Source organism: Gopherus flavomarginatus, chromosome 5 (genome assembly GCF_025201925.1).
Source record: "Gopherus flavomarginatus isolate rGopFla2 chromosome 5, rGopFla2.mat.asm, whole genome shotgun sequence".
In the NCBI taxonomy this organism is placed as follows: Eukaryota; Metazoa; Chordata; order Testudines; family Testudinidae; genus Gopherus; species Gopherus flavomarginatus.
The window spans coordinates 78,256,301-78,277,516 of NC_066621.1; the positions used below are offsets into that span (position 1 = coordinate 78,256,301).

The 21,216-nt window shown below is 42.4% G+C and overlaps 1 protein-coding gene across 1 annotated transcript in view; it reads right to left on the minus strand.

Annotated features, from left to right (window-relative positions):
* Positions 1-21,216, minus strand: part of SLC1A2 (solute carrier family 1 member 2) — a 131,160-nt gene that overhangs the window by 40,701 nt on the left and 69,243 nt on the right. The window contains exon 2 of the mRNA XM_050955356.1: positions 446-585. Within this exon, the coding sequence (XP_050811313.1) occupies positions 446-585 (140 nt within the window). The remainder of the gene's footprint in view (positions 1-445; positions 586-21,216) is intronic.

Consider the following 21,216-nt stretch of genomic DNA (forward strand, 5'->3'; position numbering starts at 1 on the left):
ACCCAATGTCTGTGGCAAGGGAGACATAGGAGATAAAGCTTGAGTCTCAGAGAGACTGAGTGAAGGAAAGTGTAAAGGGTCAGGTAAAGGGTTTGTTTTTATATTTTCAAAGAGATTGAAAAAAGAGAAAATCTCCATTTTCTTTAGTGATGGTAAAAGACATCACTTAAGTCCTACTACATCCACAAAACACACATGCAGCATGGACATCAGCTCTGCAGGATTCCTCCATGCTACTACTCCCTCCATGTGCCTTTTCCCTGAACTAACTGAACCATGCTTAAAGGGGGAAAGGGTAAGTTCAGTCTCTGTTGTCCATGCGTTGCTTGGCTGCCCAGCTGAGATTGCCTACAAGTTTGCCATTGCTGAACACAGGTACAGTCTGTGGTATAAGATGGATAAACACAAAGAAACACAGGATGCATACAAGCAGAGTATATCTTACCAAATACAGTAAGAGACAAGAGCAGGTTTTTTCTGAGTGATTGGAAGAATTGCAGGCATACATTCTTGGGCCTTGGCTCCACAGGGCTCAGGTGGCTTTCATGCATTCGCACTTCTACCTGCTTAGGCATATTGTTGGCACTAGAAGAAAAATGAATACCAGGTAAGAAGCTATAGTACCAGGTGCCGGAAGCAGAAGAAATCAGTTGAACTTTAAATGTACCACTGTCACATGTGTCTGGGGACTCTGATTCTCATAGCAAGATAGGGAACATCCCAGCCTTTGCACAACCAGTTCAGCTGAGGTGGTAGTCTGGTATTGTCAAGAAAGTTCCATACAAACATGGCCAAATGCGTAACAGCTAAAGTGCTGTGGCATCCCCAGTGGGGAAGGGAGGAAAGGCCTAAGCTCTGTCTATGGTGCCCTGTGATCTGCAGTGCCCAAGCAGCAGGGCTTTCAGTGTGCAGGGCGGATCCAGGTGAATGACCACAAAGAGAAGCATGCTGAGCAGTGATCCCCACAGTGGTGGCAGACAGCTGCAGCACATGCTCTCTCTTGGAGGATGTGGGGCCCTATATAACTGTCTGGGAGGAAGTTGCACACTAGCTATGTTGCGTCTGTGCTCAGAGAATAAGTAGCAACATCCTGCCCAGCTTCCAAATGGCTATGCTAGACAGCATCTGTGCAAAAGACAAGACAGCATGCAGCCCTAAAAATATTCTAATTAAAAGCTAGGTCTACACAGTGCATTCTTACACCATATGCAAAGCTGGTGCAGTACCAGAGCTACTGACAGTGAGTCAGATTCCCCTTTCTGCTCTGGCCATTTTGCACTGCCTAGGTGATGCTAAGTGCCTGGATCCTTGTGGAGACTTTCTGTGGTAGGTAAAGCTAGCACAGCCAGCACAGGAAATGTGTCAGGGAGGCAGGTGGAATGCCAAAGTGGGGGATCATGGTGGAGCAGAGCATTGCCATACCCATGCTCCACTGGTGTAAAGTCCCTTCCACCACTCTACCTAATGCCAGGTCAGGTGGCACCATATCAGAGAGCTGCAACTGGTTCCCTCAGGCCCCCAGCTCTTCTCTTTCCCAGCTCAGGCACGGGAAAGAACTGAGCCAAAAATACCTTTTATTTGTCCAACATTTTAAAAAGGTCAATTCTTTGTGCATTATAGCCCTTATTCTGCCACCCCTGCTCACAGTGAGTGGTACCTTACACACTGAGAGGCCCACTGAAATCAATAGGCCTACTCAGGTAGTACAGGTACTCTTACTCAAGATAAGGAGAGCAGATCATCATAATGGGTCCCGTTCTGCCCTCAGTTAGGTTTGTGCATCTTCCACTGATTTCCACAGAAGTTCCATATACTGGCATGAGAGTAGAATTTGTACAGGCATTAAGTCCCAGGTCACTCTGGAAGGCCAAATATCATTTACAAGGTAGAAATGGAGCCCCAGAAATGATATAAACAAATAACTCAGTCAGTTAGTCATCAGTCCATGTCAATGCAAATGCCATGATTCATAGAGAGAACAGATGTCTGGTTCCCAAGTAACCACTGAAAGATTACAAAAGTTGAACGCTGCACTTGAGTCATGATTTTATCATGTGCTACACAATCTATATTTTGTACCGAGATGTGGTGTACTGTATGCAGCACACTGAAAACACTGGAGCAATATTTTCTCTATCTGACCTGCGGATAAATATCTCACTGCCAACAGCTTGTTAAAAATTCAAATGTTTAGATCAGGGGTGGGAAAACTTTTTGGCCTGAGGGCTGCATTGGGTTTCAGAAATTGTATGGAGGGCCAGTTAGGGGAGGCTGTGCCTCCCCAAACAGCCAGACATGGCCCGGCCCCCATCCCTCCTGCTTCTCACCCCCTGATGGTTCCCACCCCAGGACTTGTGCCCCATCTAACACCCCTGTTCCCTGACAGCCCCCCACCCAGGACCCCTACACCATCCACACACACCCTGCTCCCTGTCCTCTGACTGCCCACGGAACCCCCACCCCTGACTGCCCCCCACCACTCCATTCTCCTCCAAACCCCTCCTCCCATTCCTGACTGCCGCCCCTGGACCGTTGCCCCATCCAACCACCCATTCTCCCTGTCCTCTGGCTGTCCCTGGAACCCCTGTCCCTGACTGCCCCCTGCCTCCCCATCCAACCCCTGCCCCCTTCCTGACCAGCCCCTGCCTCCAGTCAACCCCCCATTTCCTGCCCTCTGACCATCCCGACCTCTATCCCCCCCTCCACTCCCTGACCACCACCCTGAACTCCCCTGCCCTCTATCCACAACTCCCCGTTCCCTGCTCCTTTACTGCACTGCCTGGAGCACTGGTGGCTGGCGGTGCTACAGCCGCACTGCCCAGCACACCAGGACAGACACCCAGCTGGAACCATCCACACCACCAAGCAGCACAGAGCCTCAGATCAGGCCGGGCTCTGCAGCTTCGCTGCTCGAGGGACTCGCAGCCCTGCTGCCCAGAGCATTGCACCGGCGGCACAGTGAGCCGAGGCTGCGGGGGAGGGGGAACAGCAGGGGAGGGGCCAGGGGCGAGCCTCCCAGGGCAGGAGCTCAGGGGCCAGGCAGGAAGGTCCCACGGGCCGAATGTGGCCTGCGGGCTGTAGTTTCCCCTCCTCTGGTTTAAATCATTATCCTTTGTGGCCCTATTTTATTACATGCCAATTGTCATCTAGCACCACCACTTTCAACAGATATTTACAGCTAACAAATTTTAGCAACAATGATTGTTCTGCCTTATAAAAGATGTATTGGTTAGAATTTCCAAAGTCAATGCATGCTGCAGTCACACTTTTCACTGTAAGACCTAAAATATGTAAAGCTTGTCTTCTGAATGCATTGCAAAGACCTCAAGTGGAGCACAAGACCCCAAAGTGGGACTTGATCCTGTTGGTTACTGAGAACTCCTCTGAGGTGCTGAGTGCCCTCAAGTTTGCAATGAGGTGGGGGATCTTTTCTTTTTGATCTTGCCTAAAGTTTCCTGTCAACTTATCTTCAAGGTTTCACAGGAATATAGGATGAGCGAACTCTAGGTGTGGGGTAGATATTTGTCTAAAGTGGGTGACACATTCCATTTGGAGGTGCAGTGGAAACTAGACATGATCTCTAATTGTAAAATTTGGGTCAGAATGTTCACACTTGGAGTTTTGGTTCAAGCTCCTCTCTAGCTAAAAGCTGGTGATGTGCGTGAGTATTTGAAATTTGCAAATACTGAGGGTATGTCAATCTACAATTTTGCAGCGCTGGTTGTTACAGCTGTATTAGTACAGCTGTATAGGGCCAGCGCTGCAGAGTGGCCACACTTACAGCAACCAGCGCTGCAAGTGGTGTTAGATGTGGCCACACTGCAGCGCTGTTGGGCGGCTTCAATGGGGGGTTCGGGGAATGCGAGAGCAAACCGAGGAAGGAGACCAGCTTCCCCGCGGTTTGCTCTCGCGTTCCCCGAACCCCCCTGCAAACCGCAGGGAAGGAGACCTGCTTGCTCGGGGGTTCGGGGAACGCGAGAGCAAACCGCAGGGAAGGAGACCTGCTTGCTCGGGGGTTCGGGGAACGCGAGAGCAAACCGCAGGGAAGGAGACCTGCTTGCACGGGGGTTCGGGGAATGCGAGAGCAAACCGCAGGGAAGGAGACCTGCTTGCACGGGGGGTTCGGGGAACGCGAGAGCAAACCGGGGAAGGAGACCAGCTTCCCCGCGGTTTGCTCTCGCGTTCCCCGGACCCTCTGCAAACCGCAGGGAAAGAGACCTGCTTGAAGGAGAGGCTTCCTCAGGTATGCTGGGATACCTGCTTATTCCACGGAGGTCAAGTAAAGCGCTGGTAAGTGTCTACACTTGATTACCAGCACTGGATCACCAGCGCTGGATCCTCTACACCCGAGACAAAACGGGAGTACGGCCAGCTTTGCAAACAGGGAGTTGCAGCGCTGGTGATGCCCTGCAGATGTGTACACCTCCTAAGTTGCAGCGCTGTAACCCCCTCACCAGCGCTGCAACTTTGTGATGTAGACAAGCCCTGACACACCTTCTTTCTCCAGCTTCTCTCAAACAGACAATTCTGGCATACCATCCCCTGAAAGCTAACAAGTTAGTGCAGGAACAGGCGGCTGGCCCTCTTCCTAGCACAGAACACAATGAAAGCCCCAGCATGGTGGTACCGGCTACTATTCTGAAATTTTTAATGAGACTTGAAACTGAGACAAAACTACTTATGATCAGCAAAGACCCACCATAGCACTTTGCATGAGGCAGTAGGATCAATTTCCTCACTAAATTCCTATTCAGGTATTTGTTATTATCAACAACAGTACTAATATTAGGGACAGCTCAGTGGTTTGCACATTGGCCTGCTAAATCCAGGGTTGGGTGTTTAATCCTTAAGGGGACCATTTAGGAATCTGGGGCAAAATCAGTACTTGGTCCTGCTAGTTAAGGCAGGGGGCTGGAGTCAATGTCCACTTAGGGTCCCTTCTAGTACTAGGAGATAGGCATATCTCCATTATTTAAAAAAAAATAACATTTGATAACATTTATTTTGGTGATGGGGGAAATCATTTTTTTCCTCTCTTCTGAGTTAGAAAAAGGAAAAAAAAATTTTAAAAAGTGAGAAAAAATGGAATTTTTCCCACAAAAATGAAAATGAAAACTTTCAAAAAATTATACCAACCTTTTTACTTTTACTTTCCAACAAAAACTGGGAATTTTTGTGCAAAGTTTCAATTTCACTGACCTGCTCTAATATAGCAACGAGCACCAGTCTGGAGATGTATATGCTGCCTCATAAGTGAGGCTTCCAGAAAGGCTCAATCTAGCCTTAAACTATGAGTTTGCTTTGGGATATTCATTTTTTAAAAAGCTAAACACTGCTATATATTCTGTTAAAACTTTTTGAAAAGCAGACTTTGTAAGAGTCTGAAAAGCAGCTTGCAGTCCTATAAATCAAAGAAAAAGCCTACCACAAGACATTGAGAAATCCAGCAATTCTGCTATACGTTATTCCAACTTCAGTAGCATGACTGAGCCCAGCACTGTAAAATAAATGCATTATTTAAAGAGCTGTAAAATCAGAATCACATTTCTCTTTTTAAAAAAAGATTTTTTTGCTAACTGATTTTAGGTCAGTGTGAGTTCTTCATACAGTGACCTTGTGTTCAGAAAGAATTCTATTTTGCTTTGAATGGGATAATCATGAATGTATTTAATGGTTCATATTATTTGCAACCTAAGGACTTGCTTTTATTAGAGTTTCAATTTTCAACTCTCTGCCATGAATTTACATTAAGAAGACCATAAACTGCCGTGTATCTGATTTGGAAATGCTTTGCTTCCATGGACAGTTCAGCTTTTTGCTATTTGATGTCGTGATATTTAACATCCTGATAGTGATATGACCCAGGGAAACCTAATATGCAATAATAGAACCTCTTAGAAAAGAGCCTGCAAAGGGCTGTTTTTAAATGCTACATATGTGTCCAGCAGTATATAAATGTAGAGCACCAGTAGTCACCTGTGTATCTAACTTTGTTCTATAACACTCTTCACTCCAGTATATAAGCACTGAGCAGGCAAATGTTATGTCCAGGATGGATTTTTTATCATGATAATATATTTGTCAAATGAATGTATCTGAGAAGGGAGTCCCCCAATAAAGATTTCTTCTGGGAGGGAAAGTGGAGAGTCCTAGCATCTGAGAGCTCTTTTCCAGAGTGTTTAGAGATGCACAGGACTCAAAATCCTGTGCAAAATGTGGTTACATGGATATACAGTAGAGCTGGTCAGAACATTTTTCTATCAGAAAATATTGATTTGATAAAATCAAAATGCTTCTTGAGAACATATTGATTTTGTCAACATTTTTAATGGGAAATTATCAAAATGTTTTGTTTTGACTTTAACATGTCAATTTGTATATTATTGTATTAAATTATATTGAAACTGAAACAATAAATTCAAACAAAATGTTTCAATAAGGTGAAAAAATATTTTGGAATCTTTCATTTTGTGAAAAATTCTGAGATTTTTGACATTTTGTCCCAATTTGGGACAAAATCAGATTTCAAAATCTCATAATTTCCTATGGGATGGAAATTCTACTTTTTGTCCAGCTCTGACATATAAGAGATGGACCCAAACTCTTACCCCAGGTGCAGGGCTGTTTCATTGCTGTGTAGATTTCTGGGCTTGGGCTGGAACCTGGGCTCTAGAACCTGTGTGCATAGGCTCCAGCTTCCTCTGGGCCTGGGAGAGGTTCACCCCAAGCCCCGCCCCCATCCAACACTCTCCCCCAAGCCCCCACACCATCCCACCTCTTCCTGCTCCTGCTCTGACCCAAGCCTCACCTCACCTCCACTCCACTCCTTCCCCAAGTCCCCACCCCCTCCCCTGCTCCACTTCTTCCTGCCCTATCTCTTCCCTGCCTCTTCCTGCCCAGTTCTGCCCCCTCCCCTAAGTGAAACCCATCCCCACTTCTCTCACCACCCCCAGAGCCTCCTACACACCACAAAACAGTTGATTGCTGCAGGTGCTAGGAGGGAGGTGCGGAGTTGATCTGTGGGGCTACCGGCAGATGGGAGGCACTAGGGGGGAGGGGATAGCTGGCTGCCAGTGGGTGCTGAGCACCCGCTAATATTTTCTGTGGGTGCTCTAGCCCTGGAGCACCCACAGAGTTGGTGTCTATGCCTGTGGGATTTGCGGACATTAAGAACATTACCTACAGTAAATATAGGGCCATATATAAAGCCTTATTGCAGATATGCAGGTAAATATGCTTACTTAGCTTAGGTAAACTGCAAATTTTAAATGGCAGTTTGTTATACTTTCTGGCTCTTGAGCACTAATACACAAGTGCAAAAATGGTTTCTTGCTACCTCCCCATGTGGAAGGCTTCTATTTGCTCTCACTTTCAATTGTTTCTTTCCTTCTTGCATTTACATTAATGGGTATAAACTTAAACCTAGGGAAAAACTGCTTTTTCTGAGTCATCGAGCCATTACCAGCCTCACAAATTAAGGGATAACAAACTGTATGTTGCTGAGAGTGACAATTACCCTGTTCCTCAGTCATGGAGAAGGGTTCAGTTCCTCAAAAGTATTTATGCGCCTAGCTCCCAAGAATCTGAGCACTCATACAGATGGCAGAAACCTAGAGTGGATGCACATGGAGAAGAGTAAATTATAATGTAATTGAAGCCTATAAACCAAGATTGTGATGAGGCTAGTGAAACTAGATTCTGAGTGCTGGGTAAATTAGCAGGGGCTGCGTTTAATTTAAGGAGCTAGTTCACCTGGGTCAAGCAAGCAATCAAGTATAAAACTCAGTGCTGAGTGAGCATAACTGTACCTATTGAGTGCCTGGGGGGAAAGGGCAGGTATCTGAGGGCCGCAAGGGAACCATAAAGCTTTTCAATAGCATGAATTATTGCTTTAGCACAGTGAAGGTTAGAAACAGCACAGGAGTCAACCAACTTTAGTGGGAGTATTGGTTGTAATGTGTTTGAAGCCTGGTAGCATAGGCTTGTCCAAGGGCTTTATTGCAACATTAGCTTTTCTCTGGAAAGGAAGATAGTAAAGAATATAGGGCTTACAGAATTTTGTAACCATTGTTATTTCAACTAGCAGGCTGCTATGTTTATTCTCTAGAGACCATTTGTGGATGATTTGGTATATTCTGTTGGTCTCTGAACTAAAACATCTCTCAGGTTAGATGATAATTAACAAATCTAGTGCCTGCTGATGCTGCCAAATCCTATACATGCCATCCCTCAACTATAGCACTAGTTAAGGCCCCCTCCTGCTTAAAAAAGAGCCTTGGGAGAGGCTTTCTTGAACCCCCACACTTCTACTGGCAAAACAAGACGTGAGAACAAAGAAAATTTCCCAGTATGTCTGGCTAAGAGGAGCAAAGTTAATGTGCACTTCTGCTCTGGAAAAAAATCACTGTAAAAATGGCATTGTAGGGCCATGTGTCTACTAGATCTTAGTGATTTCAGGCCAAATTTGATCAGTGGAGTTGCATATGTGCTACCAAGGACTGAATTTGGCCTCCTATGACATTTATTAGAGGTACTAAGGCTCTTTCCCACATATCTGTATTTTGGCTTACAAATCCCAAGTGGAAAATAAAGGCTACAAGAGTAGAGCTCTAAAAGTGTGTGGAAGAATGAGTGAGTGAGGAAAAAAGTGACTCTACTCTCAGGGTTTGAGGGAAGATGGCAAATTTCCATAACCAACAATAATGAGTGACTAAGAAATTAGGGCTCAAGCACTACAAAGCCTGCTTATAATGCAGCTCCACTCTGTAGCTGAAAAAAAGTCTCAGATTGTCTTAATGCATTGCAAGGGGGTGGCCACAGTTCAGCTTCTTTAAAGAGATGTTCTGTGACCAAATGTAATTTCACTATTGGAATATATACCATTGTCCTGTGTATCTTTTGCTTTAGATAAGTTTTTTATATTACTTTATGATATTTGGAAAATCCATTGGTGCATCTCCATGATCCTTGCAGGGGAAACTGAGCTGCAGAAATGCTATTGTGTCTGTGAAATCTATGCTGGATTTGACTATCACGGTTGCTATGTGTTGGCTGGTTATCAAACAGTGGATTATATACTGCTAAAGCACATACGGCAGGTTTAAACCATATGCCTCTTTGCAAGTATCAAAAATAAAAACAAAATAAAAATCGCTCACCAAAACAAAAGCAGAAGATAAGCATTAGTCTACATTAAAGGATTTTTTAAACCCCCCTATGCCATCACTGAAGACCTTGACTGAATTGCAACCTTATTATGTATGTTTTTTATGAGAACAAATAAGCCATGGCCCAAATACAAACCTCTGTTAGATCACTTAACCCAGGGCTGGATCTGGCCCAGACGATGGCATTACTAGTGACACATTTTGAAACGTGACTTGTTTTTCAGAGTGGGAAGAAGATCTGCTCTGTTTGGCTCAGCTTAGGAGCTTGTTCTTTCTTCTAGGTTTAAGCTTTTCTACAAGCGTAATGTCACGCACTTAAAGCAACTAACCTGCAGCACGCACAGTGCACATGGGTGTTTCCAACTGAACATGCTGTCATTTCCAAACTGAATTGCTACAGCTGCTCACTCACCTTTTTGTTTCCTATTGTTCCCCGCAAAAAAATTAAAAACTTGTTTGCAAAAAAGACTTTCACGATCCACTTGAGTTGGCAAAGTTTGAAATGAAGCCCTGTTTGTTTAAACTCCTAGTGAAATTGGCAGGAGATTTCTGCCGAGCAAATAATTTCTTTAACAGGTTCTCCAGCTTTTGAACCTGGCAGGGAGAGCTTTGAACATTGTGAATAAAATATTTTAAAGAGAATTCTTTTGAAAGGAACAGAGAAAAAGGATGCTGTGTATGATTGCTTGCTGGTGAGAGTGGCCTGGCTGGGTTTGACTAGAAAATAGAGCACATTGGGATAGAATTTGGGAAGGAGTTTATGGCTATGTCTACAGAAGTTTCCACAGATCATTGAGGAAAAGGGAAGGTAGTAAGAAATTGCAGAAAGCTGGGAAGTATCTGATGCATTATCCTCATCACTGGCTGAGTGCCAATAACATGGCACACCACAGAGCAATGGGTCTGCAAACGTCACACCATTGATTCATGACTTCTAATCCTTAATCTCAGGGCAATACTGAATATGCTGGAATGATTGTTTTGTGCTTGTGGTGTTTAGCCATAACGGAGCTAACGATGGCATCTCTTAAAAGATTTGTATGTAAGTTTCTGGCATGGCAAAGCTCAGTAGAAGTGAACATTTTGTAGGGTTAGTTCCAAATGAACAAAACACAAATACCTAAGAACTTTACCATACTGAAAATTGGCAATATCAAATGTACCTGCTGTAGAACCATTTAAGAACTGATAAATCCATGGTGTGTCTGCAAACTGTGGCCAATCCTAGAGTGGCCTTAAACAAATGAAGACGTATATTGTATACTCCAGTCTCTGTGGTATGAATGAAAGGTGCTTTAATAGACGCCACCTACCTCTTTTAAGAGACGAGAGAGTTGTACTCTTTTTCACCTACTGGCACCCATTGGCAAAGCTCCCATTGACTTTAATGGTCCAAGATCAGGGGCCTCATGATTAACAAAGTATTTAGATGAACTTACAGAAGGTACATATACACACAAGGGGTCTATGCTCTTATCTGCTAGCATAACAGAGCCTTAAATTATCAATATTGTAGTTAGTGGAAGCATCTTTAGACTTCTACTTACTGAAGATCTCACCCTTGGTAATTCTTTAAAATCTTTAAATGTGACAGTGATATATATGTGTGAAAATCTGGGGATGCCCTGTTGTCATATCATATTTTCACTCTTTGTCCCTGAACTTCATGCCAGAATATAGGAAATCTCAGTGTGATACTGCAAAGGTTTGCTCTGAACTCCAGGTCCTAAAGTGACTCTCAGTTCTGTTTTTTGTACAAGCAGGGTACAGAGCAAACTGTATGTTATAACATGCTATGCAATAAGTTGCAATAAAGTTTATGACATGTTTTATTTATCAGTGCATGTGTGGCATTCCCTTCTTACTGAGATATTTATGATGAGGCTTTATAATAAATGGCGTAGAAATTAGGCAACACTCTTCCACAAAAGATCAGGACCTAATGCTTAATTACTGTGATAATTAATTTTGGGGAAGCAGCCGTGTTAGTTTGTATCCGCAAAAAGAACAGGAGTACTTGTGGCACCTTAGAAACTAACACATTTATTTGAGCATAAGCTTTCATGGGCTACAGCTCACTTAATCAGACGCATAGAATGAAACGTATAGTAAGAAGATATATATTCATACAGAGAACATGAAAAGGTGGAAGTTGCCATACCAACTCTAAGATGCTAATTAATTAAGATGAGCTATTATCAGCAGGAGAAAAAAAAACTTTTGTAGTGATAATCAAGATGGCCCATTTCGGACAGTTGACAAGAAGATGTGAGGATAGTTACATAGGGAAATAGATTCAATTTGTGTAATGACCCAGCCACTCCCAGTCTCTATTCAAGCCCAAGTTAATGGTATCTAGTTTGCAAATTAATTCCAGTTCAGCAGTTTCTTGTTGGAGTCTGTTTGTTTTTGAAACTTTTCGGTTGCAAAATTGCCACCTTTAAGTCTGTTACTGAGTGACCAGAGAGGTTGAAGTGTTCTCCTACTGGTTTTTGTATGTCATGTACATTGGCCAAACCGGACAGTCTCTACGCAAAAGAATAAATGGACACAAATCTGACATCAGGAATCATCATGACTGGGTGATTATCCAAATTGTAATGCCCAGGGGCTTTTTCTGCTCTAACCAACCAAAAGGACAGAAGTACATCCCTTCCTCTTACATCCATCTTCTGCTTCCCTTTATACACCACCCTTGAGCAGCCATGAGTCCAGCCAGGACCTATGATTAACCCTTAGCAAATAGCTGCACCTTTAAAATTCAAATAGGGCAACACTTCGGGACATTTTTTTTGCTACTGGTATAATGCCCGAGAGAGCTGGACCTTTCATGTTTTGATATTTTACTTTAAAACTTGCAAAGGTCACAGGTAGAATGAAGTTTGGTTAGACTTCAGCTAGATTCAGTGAAAGGGTACTCATCAATTAAAAATGCATTATATTCCATGTGGTTTCATCTGAGTGATGCTCATCAGTGAACCAACATCAAACACTGAATCCAATATCCAGCACTGTATCATTCCAGCCTGGGTTACTCATTATAAAGCTACTGCTGCTTCCTGGGTGGGGTAAGCTGTTTGACAGAAACTATTGTGGGTAGAATTGCAAACCATGCCCACTGAAGGGTTGCTGCTAAGAACTCCAGGTTTTCTAAGAGACAAGTCTGCCTCCATGTGTGAAATAATGTCTAACCACAGATTAGTGAATTGAAGTGAAAGTCCCAAATTGCTTTTATGCACCCTAATGGACTTTTAATTCCTCTTCGGCTGTAGGTAGTGATGAGCCCTCACTGGTTTCCAAGACTTCTTTTAAGAAATCTTTTAAAAAGTTCAAAGTTGATTTTATTTCTGTGAGTTTTGAGTTAGTGGGTGTTTCAAATGGATTCACCCAAATGCAATTGTCATATAGCCTAGCATGATGGACAGACAGCATTATTTTAATATCTATATTTTCTTTTGGTATAACTAATTTAACTGCATAAATACTAACAACAATCTATTGCCTCTTCCCCCAAACTTGTTTTTTTTCCCTTGCCTATATAAGTGAAAACAGTACTGTTATAGTCAAAGCTAAACACGGAAGTAATCACAATAGCCCTAAGACAATAGACCTTTCACAGAGTTGTTTAGAGCCAAAGCATGCTCTTGTTAAAAGCCACATGGGTTAGGCTCTTAAAAAGCAAAAGAAACCTCATTATGAGAAACACTGCCTTCCTGGAATATGTTAAAGGGATTACAGAAATTAAGTGTAGCATAATAGAATCTCTTGTGACAAATTATTTTAGGTCCTAAAGCTTAGCATGTGCTGTTTTATCTTTTTTGACAGCTGTTCCTTGGAGCAGTATTTATGATTACAGCGCAGCATGTTTTGATGAGTGCATGCCATCTGCTGGAACCAAATCCTAAAATGCTCCACTAGTTTTCACCCAATGCAGGGCATTTTTTTCTGTCTGATTGTACTTCTTAATGGTCATATTTTCTATAAACTCCATTCTGACACAACAGAATGGCAGCATATGCATTGCTGATCATGCTGGAAAAGGAAAGAAAAAATGACTATCAAGATAGACAAAAATTTGTTTTGGGTAGCTGGGTGAGTTAGGTTAGGTATTCAGATAAATAGGTTGTCCAGGTGATCTATTTTTATCCATTCCTTCTGTTAGACATGTCAGAAATACATCCTCTAAGAACTGCAGGCTAACCGAGCAAAGGCATCAATATTTTAGACAGGAGTGTGTGAATATTGATGTGGAGTGAAAATCTTCCCTTGCATACGGGTGTAAAGTTTATGATTTTCTATATACCTGTATATGGATGGATGATGGTTGTTATTGTTACACCTTTTTGGTTAACCAATATTTGGTGTGTTGTGCATGTTTTCTATTATGAGAAGAAATAGATATAGTCAGGTGTTTCTTTGATGCAATCCTCTTTACTTAGGCCTCATCTATACTGGGGTGGTTGATTTAAGATATGCAACTTCAGCTATGAGAATAGCCTAGCTGAACTCAACGTATCTTATATCGACTTAGAATCACTTACTTCACATCCTCGCCGCGTGAGATCGACAGCTGCCACTCCGCCGTCGACTCCACTTCCGCCTCTCGCTGTGGTGGAGTTTCAGAGTCAATGGTAGCGCGATCGGGGATCAATTTATTGTGTCTACACTAGATGTGATAAATGGATCACTACCTGCCGATCCAGCGGGTAGTGTAGACATACCCTTACAAAGGTCATACACACACAGACCTGTTTCCATGAACACAGTAAGAATCAAATAACAGTTTCTTTGCTCACAATTCCAATCCTCTTTCCAGGCAACATTCAAAAAGCACACTCTTAGCTTTACTCTCCTGCTACAAGCGCTTCTCTGTCTGTCGGGCTTCCTTGCTGCCTTCTTTGTGTGTTTCTGTGAAGTTTCTCCTGCTTTTGACTCCTGTTCTCTGGCTGTTTCTTGCGCGCACACACACACAGTATGTTTTCACTGCACAGTTAACCTGGCTTTTTACCTTGGTTTTTAGTCCAAACATTCCTCCCATTCATACTGAAGAACCGCTTTCAGCTGATCTGGCTTACTTCGATGAGGGGTGGGTTTGATCCATGCTCTAAACTTACAAGCTTACAGCAGCACCACTGTACCAATGCAGCTGCACTGTTGTAAGAGCGCTCGTGTAGCCACTCTATGCTGACTGGAGAGAGTTCTCCCATCGACATTATAAAACCAGCTCAATTAGAGGTGGAAGCTATGTAGGTAGGAGAGCGTCCCCCATCAGCATAGCACTGTGCACACGAGCGCTTATGCCGGCTCAGGGGTGTGGGCTTTTTTTTAACATCCCTGAGTGACAAAAGTTTTGCCAACATAAGTGCCAGTGTAGATGTAACCTAAGACTGGAACCTGCACACTTCACAGTGAGTTTCCAGGCAAAATTGCTTGAGTGATGATAATCCTTCAATGCCCTTCTCACAATTCCCTTTGATGGATAGACAACTTCTCCCACAGCTGACTAGGAAAGAATCCGAGAAGCTTGTCTGTACAAAGAACTTTGGAATATGCCCCCAGCCATACGTGGGCAAGTGCAGAAACAGTGAGTACACAGTAACACAGGCAAGGCTTTGCAGTGGGAATCCCAGACCTGGGATATGCTAACCCAGGGGTTCACACCCATACTGCCAATCACCTGAGATAACTGTGTATTGAAGACATATCCCCAGGCACACAGCTAAAATCAAATCAGTGGTCCTGCCCCTGTGTTTAGAAGACCCCTGGAAACTCTTCGGATCGTATGGCTTAGCCACTGCCCAAAGTGGCATGTGGTCTAATCCTTGGGGTGGTTTTCCATTGTTGCAGCTATCGCTCAATAAAGGGGCATTTAATTGTTTCCTCATTTAGCCTGAATGGAAGGCAGCTATCACTCCCAAGAGCTTCAGTGAGGTAGTGTGATTACCCAACTCCAGAATAATATTATACATTATTATGTATTATTTATGCAGTGCCATACTTCTGCATGGAACACATGGCTAACTAAAAGAAAAGTGATCATGTTAAAAGGTAATGTGAAAGGCAGGACAAGGTGTTAGACTCCCTTAGACCTGCTAACACTCACTCTACAAGAGAGACTCTCTGTGTAACTTATATGCTGAGGAGGCAGGAAAAGGTTGTCTATTACAGTACAGGGCAGGCTACTATTAAATACCAAAATTTTCCTGAAGTAGGAGAGAATTCCCAGCTTTGGTGGGAACTAGATGATTTCTGGCATATGCCTTCCCTAAATATCCATCCATAACCAGACATTTTTCTACAGCCCACAGAGTATTGTCCACATTCCCACTGTCAGAGAGTATGGGTGAGCACACTTCTTTCTGAATCTCTGACAGTATCATAAAACTACTGCAAACTTGGCAATCTTAGTCCAAGAAAAGCCTGGCAGTTCTTTTGCAACTCAGGATGGAGGTACACTGTCATAACTGCATGAGAAACTGTGGTTGGTGGCTGCTCTTGTATCCCATATTACAGATAGCTCCTTAAACCATAGTACTGAGATGCAATAGCGTGATGCTATGAGCTGCAATGATTGATTACATACTGTCATAAACAGATAGTTAAGGGTTAATAGAACAGGAATACTTTTGACTGTAAAGGGTTAACAAGTTCAGTGAGCCTGGCTGTCACCTCACCAGAAGACCAATCAGGGGACAGGATATTTTCAGATCTTGAGGGAGGGAAGTTTTTTTGTGTGTGCTGTTAGTTTTTGGTGGTTGTTCTCTCTGAGTTCTCAGAGGGACCAGACGTGCAAGCAGGTTTCTCTCCAATCTCTCTGATACAGGCTCTTATATGTCCAGACTAGTAAGTACTAGGTAGATTAAGCGAGTTAGGCTTATGTTTGTTTTCTTTATTTGCAAATGTGTATTTGGCTGGAAGGAGTTCAAATTTGTATTTTGCTGAAAGGATTTTACTTTGTACTTGTATACTTAGGCTGGGAGGGTATTCCCAGTGTCTAAAACTGAAAGACCCTGTAACATATCCCATCTTAAATTTACAAAGATAATTTTCACTGTTTTTTGTTTCTTTAATTAAAAAGCTTTTCTTGTTTAAGAACCTGATTGTTTTTTTATTCTGGTGAGACCCCAGGGGACTGGGTCTGGATCCACCAAGGAATTGGTGGGGAGAAAGGAGGGAAGGAGGAGAGAGAGGTTAATTTCTCTCTGTGTTAGGATTACTTTCTCTCTCAGGGAGAGTCTGAGAGGGGGGAGAGAAGGAGGGGGGAAGGTGAATTTTCCTCTCTGTTTGAAGATTCAAGGAGTTTGAATCACAGTGATCTTCCAGGGTAACCCAGGGAGGGGAAGTCTGGGAGAGGCAACGGTGAGGGAAAGGGTTTACTTTCCTTGTGTTAAGATCCAGAGGGACTGGGTCTTGGGGGTCCCCAGGCAAGGTTTTGAGGGGGACTGGAGTGTACTAGGCACTGGAATTCCTGGTTGGTGGCAGCGCTACAAGTACTAAGCTAGTAATTGAGCTTAGAGGAATTCATGCTGGTACCCCATCTTTTGGATGCTAAGGTTCAGAGTGGGGAATTATACCATGACACATACACTGATATTCACACAATGCTGACTAAATTCCCAGTCCTGTCTCAACATGGAATAAGATCTGTGGAAAACCTGGGATGGATTCTCTGGGCCAAGTTGTGTGTGTGTGAAAGAGAGGAAGTCTTGGTGAGGAATTTGGAAGGAGTAATATACCCAAAGACATTACCTTGCCCTATAGTGTGTGTGTGTGTGTGTGTGTGTGTGTGTGTGTGTGTGTGTGTGTGTGTGTGTGTGTGTGTGTGTGTGTGTGTGTGTGTGTGTACATACTGACACACACAGGCCAGTATTTGATCAGTGGATACCTTCAGATTAGTTTTGATAAATGTTATAAAAAGTCTGTGCATGAAGCACTGAAAACCTGCCTTATGTAATGACTATTCTAATTGCCACCACTTCATAATGAGGCTGCAATGTGACCAATGCACTGAACCAGCCATGGAGTAAATACATAAAGCTCAGAGCTCACTACAGCAGATGTCACAAACAGATGCATTTTCTTCGCTTCTGATCCCAAGTACTGTGAACTCTGTTGCTGCTGTAGCATGTTAGCTTTTCTGCTCTGACAGCATTTCAGCCCTGATGCAGCAAAGCACTTATGCGTGCGCTTTACTTTAAGGACATGTTTAAGTGGTTGGCTGAATTGGGGCCTTAACCAATGGAAACACTTCAAGGTAAAAATCAGAATGTTTTGCAAAAAAAAAAAAAAAGACCTAGCATCCTTGTGCTAAAAAGGGAACAATTTAATAGCTGTTGAATTATTCACAAAATTACCAAGGAAAGCAGGCCTTTAGCCATGGACTGGACACACCTTCACCACTCTATTGAATGATAGCTAAAAACTTTGTGAGTCCTTCATGCTTGAAAGCCATAATACTGTGAACAATTGATATATTCATTAGCTAGGTAACCATGAACCTTAGCAGGATAGGTACTGGGTTTTTGTTGTTTTTATATATAAGGCCATTATTTTGGTTATTTGAAAATGTTATTGTCTGAAAGAGGATATTTTTGGACAGTACTTAAAAATAGCAATATCAGAGTGCTGGTGATCAGCAAAGAAACTAAAATTCTATTTACTGGCTCTGTTGCAGATTTCTAATAATCTGATGAAAGCTCTAGTTCGTTATTCAGTCAGAAACAGAAGACCTCTTGATCATTTACAATTATGGTCATTCCCTGTCAACAGTTTTAGAGAAAAGATTGTTCTGTCAAAAAACATGGGGCATGGATACTATGATAATGGACACATTAGAAATGTGATACATTAGATAATGTTGTGGCAATACCCACTTCTTGGAGTAAGATTAATGCCCAAGTTAGGGTAAAATTTGTAGTGCCTCCCCTTTTTTCTAGTTAATAGTTGGATGGCTTTCCATAGCATGACTTTCCAAGTTTATCTTTAAAGCAAAATAGGATGACTCTAGTTTACTTAAATCTGTCTCACTGATTTAGAGAAAAACAACCCAGTAACTGATAGTTTATTGCTGATTTTGCAACAGATATTATTTTATGTATTTAAAAGACTGCTTCAGTGTCAACTTTAACTCCTCTCTGCCCCCATCCTACTTTGTCTTGTACAAATCTTAATGAGACTACAGAAAAAAACAGTCTGGTCTTTGAATGTTCTAAAGTGACTGTCCCAAAAATCCAGCAGGTAATGATGTAATCAGCCAGTTTAATCACTGTACTTACCTGCCTTATTAACTAGGAAGTTATACCAATCAAAGGACATCAGCCTATACCTGAGACAAGCTTTACATGCCCTGGGGCTTGAAGAATTTGCAGCCAAGCACTTATTGTGAACTATCTTCAGTTGTCATAAATATGCTGATGTGTAGTTACTATATATCTCCTTCTAAGGGCAATGCATAACTATCAACCTATAAGTCTCATATGCTCACTTTATTAGCTTCTAATACAAAGACCCTTTCAGTTATAAAGCTACAGATGTATCGCTCTTAATTCTATAAGGACTGTGGTTACATTTCTGCTATAAAACCAATTAAATAAACAAGTTCTTGCTATCTTCTTGGAATGTTTTAATCCTGCCACTTCTGCTCTATTATGTGTCTGTCCAAGTTCCATCACATTCTTCTGCTAGCATGTAGCAGATCATTGCCCGAGCTATTCTCTCCTGAGATAGTATCCATTTAAATCTGTGCTTCATGCACATAACCTGTCTTGCTAAGCATTACAAAGTAGGCAAGTGTGTGTGCATTTACAAGAGAACTGTGACCATCACCAAATCTGACAAGCAAGCTCCTTCAGCTGGAGGAATGGAATGGATACTGCAAAATCCCCCACAGGAATTACTTGACGTATCTGATTTGAAAAGGAATGTTCAGCAGTTTCATTGAAAATCTTATTTTCCCCCCCACTCTCCATCCATTTCAGTTCCTTCTCATCTGATGCAGTTGTTATCAGTTTCCCATTACTTGGTGGCCTGAAATACTGGGAGCTGCAAAGTTATCTAACTGCATTGTGCTGCACACTCTCTAGCTGTTATCCTGCCATTTAAAAAAAAATTAAAAGGTAAATTTCTGGATTAGTATGAGATCACAATTCAGGAAAAATGTCTAAACCAAGCCTAAATCAATCATTCTTTTCTTTAATTTGATTAGATTAAATTAAAATAAGTTACATTTCTTACCAAATTCACTTGACCTTTTAAGGGGATTTAGGAAAAGAACCGCTTAGTTCAACTGATGTCAATAAAAGTTTCTCACCAGCCATGTAAGTGTGAAATATATTGGTTACAATACTGTCTGCTTTCTGCAGTCATGCTGTTCTGAAATCAGGACTTGTATGGTAATTTTCTAACAAAGAGAAAATCTCTTCTATTGTTTGCCATATATTACAGATGGATCTAAGTGTGGGGGGCTGATGCAAAATGGAACGGTACCAATTTATCCCAGCAGAGACTTTGGCAAAATTCTGATCCAACTTCCCCTGTTGGGATATTGGATCAGAGATGGGAGCCAGCCAAGGCTTCCTCAATTTTTGAGGTGTTCAGCTCTGGGCTTTTCGTTTGGGCTCATCTCTATCATGATATGTAATCACTCCATCCACTTTGTTTTAATAATGGAATCGTGCTGACTCCAACTCCTCTTTCCCTACCCCCCGTACTTGAAACTTGTCGGGAAAATGAATTTTAGAGTGAGTTGTAAAGGCCTCTCCAAGTCAGACAATGTAGATGCCAAATTTCAGAGGGAAGAAAGCCAATGTGAAATAGTCACGATGCTCTGAAGTCATGCTAAAATTTGTTTTTAGTGAGAACACTTTCTATTTCCTGCTCTGTTTTTAAGTTGGTTTTGGAAGCTGTATGTTTAAAAGAGTAGTTCTGGAAATACTTAAAATCCCCACTTCTAGTGTGGCTTCATTCTGATCTTTAACCACCCAAACTTCATTGACTTCAGTGGGCTTTCGTCTGATTTACACTGGTGTGAGAGAAGAATCAGGCCTCATGTCTTTAAATAGTACATAGCAGAGGCTTGTATACTTCTTGTTATAGCACAGGTGTAACTTAATTTATGGGCCTTATTGGTCCGAGAACCAGATGAAGAGGAAGGATTTTAGCCAGGGAAATGACAATTAATAACATCTGAACATTTGCCTTTGGCACAGGGGTAGTTCACAGTTTCCAATAACTTAATCACACTCATGTCACAGCCTAATGAAGTGGGGGCATTTTTATGTGATTCCTGTGTTCCATGCACCTTAATTCTGCTCTGTGTGCAGATTCATTGATATTGCAACTAATGACTGACAGGTGTATGCAAGGGATTATTTTCTACTGAGAAGCATAGGTGTTAGACAAGCAAGTACGGTCATTCTACACTTGTGCTTAAAGACAAACAAACATGAAGTGTGAATAGCAAGGGTGGCCAGCTACATTTCAGGGAAACAAATGGACTGTATAAAAAAATCCTCCACAAGGCAAAGCTGATTTATCAGAGATAGCACCCCACAATGTTTCATTCATATCTAAAATCACATCTCTGAGTTACAGCATACGATTCTCTGCAAAAATTAGAGCTTGAAAATAGACTTCTTATCCGATAAATACATCTAAGCTGCTCTTTATTAGATACCTAGCGTGTAATATCAGGCATCAAATAAGGGACATCTTCCTTAAAACCTGGTGAGTCATCGGCCAAATTGTTAAAGTGTTTTTGAGTGAACTTGGAAAAGTTCAGAGGGTTGGATAACAGTCCCCAGGTAGCCACCTTGCTGGCCAAGACCGCCAGAGTACATCGCTCTTCATCCCCACCATTGACACAACACTGACATTTCCCCAGCCCACCTCTTAACTGCCTGCTAGCTGTGGCCCTAGGGCAGCGGGGTCCATTCCAAAGCAAGATGTCGACAGAAAGGGATGAGCTGAGGGATACATTATGCTAGGTGAATCCACAGATACTGCCTTATGGCAGCTTAAGTATCCCTTTGCTCTCCTGTAGCCCAGGGTC